The sequence below is a fragment of the Fusarium pseudograminearum genome, chromosome 4 (genome assembly GCF_000303195.2).
Source record: "Fusarium pseudograminearum CS3096 chromosome 4, whole genome shotgun sequence".
Classification (NCBI taxonomy): domain Eukaryota; kingdom Fungi; phylum Ascomycota; class Sordariomycetes; order Hypocreales; family Nectriaceae; genus Fusarium; species Fusarium pseudograminearum.
In genome coordinates, this window is record NC_031954.1 from 5036562 (window position 1) to 5047414 (window position 10853).

General features: G+C 50.2%; 3 protein-coding genes across 3 annotated transcripts; 1 reads left to right on the forward strand and 2 right to left on the reverse strand.

Annotated features, from left to right (window-relative positions):
- Positions 1-1545: 1545 nt before the first annotated feature.
- Positions 1546-2961, reverse strand: FPSE_10786 (uncharacterized protein; the record flags this gene model as incomplete). The annotated part of the gene is made up of 1 exon (XM_009263903.1): positions 1546-2961. One exon carries the CDS (start codon positions 2959-2961, stop codon positions 1546-1548), a length of 1416 nt encoding a protein of 471 aa, XP_009262178.1.
- Positions 2962-3639: 678 nt separating this feature from the next.
- Positions 3640-6481, reverse strand: FPSE_10787 (uncharacterized protein; the record flags this gene model as incomplete). The annotated part of the gene is made up of 3 exons (XM_009263904.1): positions 3640-3645; positions 3713-6212; positions 6393-6481. The coding sequence occupies 3 exons, from the start codon at positions 6479-6481 to the stop codon at positions 3640-3642; spliced, it is 2595 nt and encodes an 864-aa protein (XP_009262179.1).
- Positions 6482-9873: 3392 nt separating this feature from the next.
- Positions 9874-10744, forward strand: FPSE_10788 (uncharacterized protein; the record flags this gene model as incomplete). The annotated part of the gene is made up of 2 exons (XM_009263905.1): positions 9874-10413; positions 10472-10744. The coding sequence occupies 2 exons, from the start codon at positions 9874-9876 to the stop codon at positions 10742-10744; spliced, it is 813 nt and encodes a 270-aa protein (XP_009262180.1).
- Positions 10745-10853: the final 109 nt, after the last annotated feature.

Genomic DNA, 10853 nt, shown 5'->3' on the forward strand with positions numbered 1-10853 from the left:
CAGGCTGTGTGAATTGTTTGATATAGGTACCTAGTACCTACCTCGCCTTCATCTGTTATAAAATAAATCCTCGGCAGTTAGTTAGTCTGGTCATCTTTAATCGAGGCAGTGGCGCACTACCAATTAACTCACAGACAGGTATCCCAACTGTGTTGCCGAAAATATCACAAAAATAATGTCTCGCCGGTGAGAGCAGTGCACATGGATTTATTAATATGATAAGATCTTCGAAATTCTAATCCCATTGGTCGAGCCATCTCTGCAGTACGTGCTTTTATACCGACACGTTGAGTCGTATGTACCGGCGGTTTATTTTCAAATTGGTCGGTGCAGGTGGAGATGGTCGTGTAAGTCAGTAAACCAAAACACTTACCTCATAATACCAGAAGTGTTGGCTGCTCGAGGTATAAGAGACGAAATCAGCAAGTCAGTTTATGCTCTTTAGACTATGGTCTCAGGCCGTTAATATTTATACCCTAAAACTTAGAGGCCATCTTGTCTGCTACATCAGACTCGATACTAGGCGATCGTGAATCGAAGTGGTACGCTTATTCATTAACGCGAGTGGATACCCTACAGCTTCCAAATTCAACGCCATGACGAACGACGGCATTTTCTCATAAGCGGGCTTGAGAACAAAGCAGGCGTTCAAAACCACCATCTTTGACGAGAAGTTGTTTAAGAAGCTGCCTGAATACCTTGACTGGATTCAAGCTTCGATGGTTTAATGCGCTGGAATGACAAAAGGAGGAGGTACTTCGTTTAAATGGCACTGGTGTTAATCTCGTGGTCGAGAATGGCGGGCAGTAGCTCACTTGTGCAATCGATAGAAGTGTACTCGACGTGGTGGAATTGCTAGCCAAGTTGGCTATCTCGGTGGTCGTACGCCAGAGTACCTCAAGGAGTTCGTATCTACCATCATTTATCGGCACCTTCCTGTACGCTGAATCAACGTTAGCGCAAAGGATGACCAAGACGAGTTCCTGACCGCTATCTCCGTGACGCAGATGACATTTGAAGATATAATTGACTCGACTTGGCCTCTTGACAAGGCCGAGGATGCGATTGAGTATGTTTGGCAGGCTAGTAGGTAACAGAAAGGTTGACCTCCTAAGTCTTAGGTTACAAAAATGAACAACCTAAAGAGTGTAGTCTACCTAAGTAGCATAAGCTGACCTACTGGTTTCATCTCTTATGCTTCCGGCGGTCAATCTTTATGACAGATACCCTGAGGGAAGGGCAAGCAGGCTGGAAAGGTTGTTGCTATGAAACTTAATGGCCGAGACAGGTAGCTTATCAAGGATGATAGAGCGAACATGCATTTTACGTCACTCTTGAGATGGGAATCAGATAGATTCATCAAACGATATTTTTTAATCTCGGCAGAAAGATAGATACCTACACATGAAGGGCAATATACCTACAACCCAAAATAACCCAATAGCTTCACTACGTATAATGGCCAGCATCGCTAGTGTACTCGGAAATCATGAAATACAAACGCCCAACTCCTCCCAATCCCCGAAACTCAGAATCCGTGGATGCTCAGATCTTTTCTAACCACCCAACGCTGGTTCTTTTCATCCACCTAATCTTCGCTGCAGCCAAAATTGCAAAACCCAACAGTGTCACCGACCCGCCAAAAACTTGCGCACCCATATAGCCCCCTTGTAGCTCTATGATTGCGTCTGCAATGGACGGTCCAGTCAGCGCCGCAATACTCGCGATCATAAACGTCACGCTGGCTCTCACACCGCGCCTGTCTTGGCCCTCTGTGAACGACGACGCACCCGTAGACAAAAGACTCTGTACAGCTGCGGCAACGATACCATAGAATGCAGACCAAACGTACAGGCCGACAGAATTTTGTACGGCTATCCAAAAGTAAATGAATAGTGATGCGGCTAGCGTGACCAGTGTTGATACATTGATAATCCCATAGACATGGCTTGCCACGAACGTGGCAAAGTAGCCAACAATACCAATGCCGTTGAAGATCACGAGCAGATATAGTGATTTCTCAGAAGAGAGGGGGGCATTGAAGGCGGTTCGTGAATACAATGCTAAAAAATAATAAGCAATGTGAACTCCCATCGTAGTGAAGAAGGAAGCGACGACAAACATGATATACTCGGTATCCTTGAACATAGCAAACCCAATTATCGGATGGGATTGACAAGGCTTGGCTTTCGGCTTGACCAGTATCAACGCGAGGACCAAGGTGACCAGCTTCACCGAGCTCACAACCACCAACGTCCATTCGTAACCCAAATTTGGGAGAAGGAGCCGCACGATGCCTGAAAACATGGTTCCGCCCATCACGCTTCCGCACGCAGCAAATCCGATCTCGAGGGGCCTTCGTGTCGCAAAGTCAGTTGAGAGAACTGCAAGAGCAGGACAGAAGATGAGACCGTGACCCAAGCCGATCAAAACGCCCTGCGCCAGGAGATATTGCCAGTATTCCCTACATACCGAAGTAAGAATGAGACCGAAGAACTGCAGGATGATGCCTATACTGAAGATCCAGCGAACAGTATTAGCATAGACCAGGCAGCTCGTCAGAGCCCCAACGAAGAAGAGAAAGTAAGCACCGATAGATCCGACCCACGAGATCTTGCCTGCGGGAAGAGACGTGTTCTCAGTGTAATACATCTGGAAAACACCGGAAGAGTTAACCCAGCCGCAGGTGTTCATAAAGATCAAATGGCATGACAGGATGATACACCACGGCCTCCAACCACGGTCAGGATGAGTTACCTGGCCGCTTCCATCGCATGATGAGAATCTACCCCATATTGAATCCACAGCTCGCTCCAAGATGCTCGGCTCGAACTCTTCCAAGGCAGCTTCATCGGTGTTGGTGTCAGTACGAGAGACTGCTCGTTCTGGGACTTGTTGATGCTGGGCTGAATCAGTCGAGCCAAGAGACTCAAGGTCAATGTCCTGACTAGAACGGTCCATTTTGCTGGTATATGCAAGTTACTGGTAAGAGATGTCAGAGAGAAGTATGCGTGAAATGTATTCTCAATAACTTGATACTGATGTTTGTAAACCTGTCAAAAACTGTCTCGGTTGTTGATTGAAGATGTCTGAATTCCAAGAGAACCAAAATCGCAACGTTCCACAGCGGGTTTATATATTGGTTGGCCTTTTCTGTCTAGTCTCAGGGTCAACATGTATGTGTGTGTGTGTGTGTGCCTGCATCGAGCTCGTTGATCCAGCTGCTTGTTCACTTGGACATGCCGTCATTAAATGATAGAACAGCATCTCAATTGTTTAGCACGGCGACAATGTTATTGTGTGGGCGTCGAACGAACAAGACAATTCTGAAGCAGGCACTGTTTGAAAAAGGATGCAGTTATTCATAATGTATCGCCATCTACACAGAGCTTTCCGTGGTTTTATTTCCACCCAGTACATTGAGAAACTACACTTACAATAGTCGATGTCCAAACAAACAGCGCATCCGCGCCATAACCCCACCAGCCTGTTCCCACGAATATTTACTTTGGAGCCCAATACAAATGTTTCCGCTTGTGGGCTTGGCTCCAAAAAGATGACCCTGCGCTCCCAGCTTTATGTGTTCTTTATCAAGTGATTCATGTGTTCCTCCGCCACTGTGTCTTTGTCATCTACCTCTCAGGTCTACATGACAACCTAGGTTTAGTTAGCCATCTGTCTGGAACACTCCTGTACGTACGAGGGAACTTACACAATCACTGTCCGCCTTTCCTTGCGGAATGCCCATATCTTCAAATGTCGCTGGACCCTGCTTGCCAGGTTTTGTGGGCATGGTTTGAGCGCTAGGAGCAGGGCTCGGCTTGTTGTCGGGTCTCTGGAACTGTGATGGGGGAGCGCTTCCAGTCCTTGGCGGACCAGAAGGACCCCCTTGAGGTCCTCCCTGAGGTCCACCGAAAGGTCCTGGGGATGGCCTACCGCCAGGTCCGCCGCCACTCATAGGCGGCTGCGCACTTGAAGTGCGTGGAGGCCGTGCGTTGGGTGGGGATTGCGGCAGTTGCTGCTGCTGCTGGCCCTGAGGCAAGGAGCTCCCGCGCTCGGGACGACCGCTAGCTCCAGGTACTCGAGAGAAGCGTTCGTAGTTTTGAGATTGTGGGTTCTGCAAGCCTGGCGAGTATTGCCCGCCGGTTGGAGCTTTCTGAAGGCCGCCTGGGTACTGTGCGCCATTGTCTTCGGGGTAAGGGGAAGGGCGACCTCCAGGACCTTGTTGGCCACTTTCCCATCCTGTAGATGCAGCTCTGTTGCGAGGATCAGGTCGCCCTGGTCCGCCAGGGCCACCGGGATGAAGGTTACCCAGGGACTGGGACTGAGGCATAGGCCGGCCAGCACCCGCCTGAGGATTGATGCCAAAGGCGCTTGCTGCGCGATCGGAGGGTGGGCCCATGTGCTGGCCCTGGTTAAATCGAGGAGAAGTCTGAGTGTCGTCCTCCGGGTACGGTGCCGTTGACTTAGAACGGACAGTCAGGGGCGGCGGTCGGTCATCCTCGGGATAGGGAGCTGCTGACTGTGGTCGAGCCGGCGGCTGGTTGGAATCCAATCGTACGTTGAAGGCAGGTGCTCTATCGGTCGAGCTGGCTGGCAGTACAAAAGAAGCCCGCGAAGGATCGGGGAAATTAACATGCTCTGAGACGATGGTAGGTCGCATTCCCAGAGAAGAGTTACCTGGCCCGTCCAGCGAGGGCGAGACAGGGGCGCTGCCTTCGCTAAGTGTCGGCATCTGTTGTGATGGTTGCTTGAAGCGATCGGGGCGCTTTCCTCGTTGGGATCCATGTTGCGACTTGATACGGGTCAGTGTGGTAGTCTCATGATCGGATTTGGATAGAGTGTTATTATCGTCCAGGGACTCGAGGCGACCGAGGGCATCTTGGTTGCCATGTTCTGCAGCGAGTTGGTACCACTTTCGAGCTTCTGCCAAGCTCTTTTCAACGTGAATTCCTATTTCGTTGTAATAGCCCAAGGCAAACTCTCCAGTAGGCAGCTTAGCGGCTGCAGCTTCCTGAGCATACTTGTACGCCAGAGACTCGTTCTTCTTGAAAACACCTTCATAACCAAAAAGGAACCATCGACTGACGCCCAAGGCAGCCTCGGGAAGACCTTGCTTAGCAGCAAGGCCATAGTAATGGAGAGAGAAGGATGGGTTGAACTCGCAGCTAAATTGGCAAAGTTCGTATGCTTGGCCCATCTTGAGTTGAGCTTTAGCAAAGCCCAGATAAGCGGACTTCTCGATATACATCTTAGTCGTTACGGGGTTGTTGGGCAGTAGACCGTCAGGGATAGTGATGTCTGGCAAATCGCGTCCTATGAGCATACCATAAACATATGCACCCTGAGGGGCATCTTCGTCCGAGCTATCAGCTGCGGCCTGTATCCGCTCCAAACCGGTCTGATAATCCTTGGTCTCGCCGTGTTGACCTAAAAGACTCATCATACCCATCCTGTACAAGGAGGCCGAGTCCTTGAGAGAAAGACCGCGGTAGTAGTGCTCCTTGGCCTTGGACATGTCATTAGATTGTTCGTACAACATGCCCATGCGATATTCAGATCTTCCATGGCCGAGCTCTGCGGCGCGCTTGTAGCCAATATAAGCCTCACGCTTGTCAACGCGGTTGCCGAATTTACCAAATTCGAGCCATTTCGAGCGCATGTATAAAGCTTCGGGGTGCTCTTGTTGTGAAAGGTAGGTGATGATATTGATAGCATCGACTCGAAGCTCGTGTTCTATCCGAGGCGTGGCGGGACGACCCTTCTCACCATATTCCCGAATCATAGACTCTTGGGAGATGTCGGCCCAAGTAAGGACGTCGCGCGCCCATGTAATTTGCATGGAGACATTTTGTGAGTGAAGAACGTGCTTGCGCGCGTTCCAAAGAATTTCTTCTTTTTCCTCGTCGGTTGGGGGAATGTTATCGCCCTTGACCTTGGGAAAAGGTGAAAATGAGGGGGCGTCGAAGCTCATGGCGCTGAGACTCTCGGTGATCTTATCGGTAGACTGGTATGCGCGGATGTCGTCGTTTGAGACCTGTGTTGCAGTCTGGGGCCGAGGCGGGTCGGTTCCCCGAGGATTGGTGTAAGTCGACAGCGAGGGTTCTCGAGAGTGACGAGGGCCGGTTTGAGATCGCGGTTCAACAGAAGTGGCTTCAAGCTCCATGCGTTGGAGGTCCTCTTGCATATTTTGAGGGACCTGAGGGGTTACCCTAGATACAATAACAACAAAGAATCGTCAGCATGCCCCACCTTTTCACCGTTGCAACCGCATCCGGTCCTGGCACGTTGTGTAAAGGATCGGGCTGTGAAAGGAGGATGGGTATCTGGGAAATGGAAACTGGAGACTGATTTGAAAATGGGATTAAGGGGGGACAGCCAAGAGAACATACCGTTGAGGGGAGGGAGCAACGACTTCTGGCATATAATAGTCATCGAAACCGCCCGGTACGAAGGTCGCGCCTAACTGTGGGGGAGCCATCTCGGTTCGCTGGCCGTCTATCGCAAAAAAGGACGTAAGATGTCAGCAAGAGGGTCGGGGGATACGACGAATAAAGAAGGGGGCCCTTGTTGTCGTTCCTTAGGAACAAATGTAAGAGCTGACGGGGCGCGGTCGCCGATGACTGCAGAAGCGGCGGCGTAACCCCTCTTTGCCTCAAGCCAGCAAACGGAAGGCTGTTTAATATGCGCGTGCGTTAGGGCGCTGGCTTGATTGAGTTCCCAGGTTGGATGCGAATGCTTGCTTGCTTGCTCAGTAGACTGATTGACGGCAACGGTTCCAATTTAAAGTCTGCGACGGCTAAATTTGCCGCAGCAAGGTCGAGAACCACGTAGTAGTAGACTAATAATATGCTGAAGCCCGGCCAAGAGGGGATGTGTATTGCACTGTAACGATTATGCAACGGGGATACTGGATAGAGACCCAACACTCTTCAGGGGTCTTGCTACAGGGAACATGGAGCGCCAATTCGTAGGTAGGCAAGGCCCAGTTTGGGAGCGCCAGTTGGGGCTGAAGATGTATTGCGATTCCCTGTAAGAGCGAGGCCTCAACTGCCGTAAGATCCCAGATTGCAGGAAAGTTATCTCGAGCAACAGCTGGTAGAAGGCAGTGTATCAGCCAGCATACGGACTCTTCGGATTTTTCTGATATCCAGGCATAATTGCACTCTGAGACGAGACGCGTTTGAGATCCATAGTGGCTTGGCAACTCGGTACCAGCAATGGAGGCAGTGCACTAGGCGCCAGACGTAAATAGCTTTGCAACGATGAGCATCAACGCTGGAGGTCCCAGGAACCTTGCCAGCTTGCCTTCTGTGGGTGACATATCGTGCAGGAGACAGGTATCTTCGTGGCCAGTCGTAATGAGGCATTCCCAGTATTATGCACATGTTTTGCACTTTGAGTTTTGGGTTATAGACAAGGGGCCCATGTCTGGTTGTTCAAAGTTGATCATCAATCAGTCATAAAAGCCAGCAAGCAAGCAAATCAACCTGGTAAAGGAACTTCGTCAAAATGTTCCGAGGCCGCTTCTGCATATCAGCTCTCACAAGGGGCCGCAGGACGTGAAGTCGAAGATGACGAGAGCACTGTGGATTGCTTACATGACGAATTACCAGCAGCGGTTGAGCTGTTGTTGGATTTCTTGCCCAGCTGAGCATATTGCTGATAGCTTGCCATTGCGGCTGGAACTGCGGGCGACTAGATGCGTTGCGGCTGAGGGGACGGGGACGGGGCTGAGAGAGAAGACAGGAGGAATGAGTAGGTCGATAACAAAGAAAAGAGTATGATGTTGGCTGAGGTCTGGAGGGTTCGTTATGTATTCGTCAGTTCAAGGACCGGTATGTAGGCACTTTTAATCAGAACCTGTTTGGAGCTGTAGCTGTAGCTGTAGCTGCAACACGACAATCACTACTAGCCGGCATAAGGAACACTGCCAGGTTAGAATAGAAGGTGGGTGGGCGGTTGGGAGATGGCGGGCGGGGCAGAAAAGAGATGCACGACAGATGTACGTGGGGAAGTCAGCGAGGCTGGTGCTGTCTGGGCTGTCTTGCAACCCGCCCAGGTGATAGATAATGGCTTGCGATGACCCAAGCAAGAATTTGGACTTAAACGCCAGGCAAAAACCGACGTACTAATCCGCCGCCACTGGTATTCTCAGCAGCCAAGTTTTCTAATCCCCAGATGGCAAACAGAAAATAGGGTTTGTGGTAACTCCAAGTGTCGTAATTCTGGATTCGCGACAGGGATCTTATTCCAGACCCTTTATCTAGCAACGACGTGTTTGGTTCCAAGATCGCCAGGTTGAGATTGAACGTTGCAATCTTTGGGTTGTCTTTTTGATTGATCGAGGGGTAATGCGTACTAAGGTAGGCAGCTGAGTTATCTTGGTGCTTAGTGATACCAGGGAACCGAAACAAAACAAGTTGCAAAAAGTAAGGATTCTAATAAGTCGAACGAAACGAATACCTCGACCTAGGTACTAAGGTAGCAGGTAGGTCTAGATGTTCGACGTCAGATGCCTCTTGCCTGGGTACTACCCAGTAGTACTAAATCGCTGGAAATATAGTATAGATCAGCGCAGGCAACCCGCTAGCCCGCTTACTGTAGATGGAAGGTGGCCCTCTCATTGATCAACCTTACACATCTCATGTGTACAGACACTACCTTGAAAGAATTTAATGGTTGCAAAAATACGACGCAAAGTAGGTGCGTATATTGACGCAAGCACAACATCTTGTAATTAGTACAGTCAATTCCACTACCAGCCTTGCCTCAATCCACTTTGCCTCGTTCTCGAATTTCGAGATTGAAGCAATTCTCGAGATCATGCCAACAGGTGGTCGTGGTAGGCATCTACAGAGTATAACGAGGTTGATTACGACGGCTCACCCTACTAAGTATGACGCCTCCCAATTCCTAGGCAGTCAGTTCGACCTTTGTCTTTGCCGTACGCCCCATCAATTCACTGAGTTCTCCTAGCTGAGCTATACATAGTACATGCCGAGACCAAATGATGTGTTCACTCAGCACAGCCTCAGTTACTATTTTCATACATGTCTACGTAGGGAGCAGCTTGACATTGGATTAGAATAATGGAACAAGGGGGCTATCCATTTTCGGCTAGGAAGAGGGCCAGCAACTAGAGGTTGTAATTGTTGTACGTCGGAGTATAGAAGAGTTACACGCACACAAACACAACTTCGCAAAGTCACGAAGCATGTCGGTGGTGATACAAATAAGCCGTGAACTATTGTGACATGAGTATACGTACTATTAACGCTAATTTCACAGACCGAAGCTGACAGCTGAGAGCCCTCAGGCTTCATCCGTGGCGTTACTACAGTACAAGCTGAGAACAATTATCTCTCATGGCAGGTATCTACAGGCCACCTGAGCAAGATGACGGGCACCAAACATAGGCCATTTCGTTCAGTTACATACCTCCATAATGGCCACTGAGCCAGAAGAAGATTCAGATTCTATAATCCAGGATAGTATCAGAGATTTGTCCAGTAAGCAACAGAATCCTATTAGTTGCGGCGTTTGATCAGCCTTTTCTTGCTCGAAGCCTGCTACAGGGCCGATTATGCTCAAATTTACCACCTCAAATTAGGGATTGAACGCCCGGACCAACCTTTATCCGGAACTTCCTCCAACAAAGCACCTAGCACCAACCACAGGCATGTGCCGTGGCCTCGCGTCACTGGATGCAGCCTGGTGAAGCTTGAATGGATATCATCGTCAACGCCATCCTCAACCACCAACAACACTCCATTGATCGCATCTCCACCACAACCACTCTCTCGCCAACCCCCCTCTGCTCGCTTATACGTCCGATATATTAGAATACACACTTACAACCCATCGCCCACCATGGCCGAGCGCAATCTCTCTCAGATCATCTCTCAGCTCAAGCACTCCCCCTCCATGAGTTATACTGATGCCAACGCCCTCCTCTCAAAGGCCAAGCTCGCTCTACTCAAGCTCAACGCCCTGACGCCATCTCCTTCGACCCCCACCCAGCTTCTGCCTCTCGCCCGTGAGACTTACGAACAGGGCGCCTTATTTGCCATCCGCGCTCGCAACCCCGAAGCCTTCACCCGCTACGTCCAGCAGCTCCAGCCTTTCTACGAGCTGCCAGCTTCCGTTCTCCCACCCAACCTTCTCGAGCGTAACAAGGTTACTGGTTTGAGCTTGCTTCTTCTCCTGACACAGGGTCGATATGCCGAGTTCCACACTGAGCTTGAGAGCTTGGAGAACCGTGAAGGAGGTGGCGGTGACGTCGAGAGCGATCGATACCTGGGCTATCCCATCCGCCTGGAGAGATGGTTGATGGAGGGATCCTACGACCGGGTGTGGAAGGCCATGAAGAGCAGTGAGGTGCCTTGCGACGAGTACAGCGTATTTTCTGAGGTAAGCCGCCCATATCGTCCCCAGTTTCCCTATCCAACCAATACCGACTCTATTGCAGATCCTTAAGAACCAAATTCGTTCCGAGATTGCTTCTAGCAGTGAGCGCGCGTACCCCAGCTTGCCTATTAGTTCTACAAAGTCCCTTCTCTTCCTGGACTCCGAAGGCGACGTCATTTCCTTTGCTCACCACCGTGGCTGGATTGTTCGCGACGGTCACATCTACTTCCCCGATGCTGCTGAAGGCGAGAGTGGTGACCAGAACAAGGAGATGAGCCAAATGGTGATAGAGAATGCTCTGGGCTATGCCCGCGAGCTCGAGACGATTGTTTAATGGGTGTTTTCCTGTAACTGCACTATAAAGGGAATACGGAGACGAACATAGACAAGTAGAGAGGAACAGAGGATTGTTGTACGACTAATTTCAACTTGATGAGCTCGTC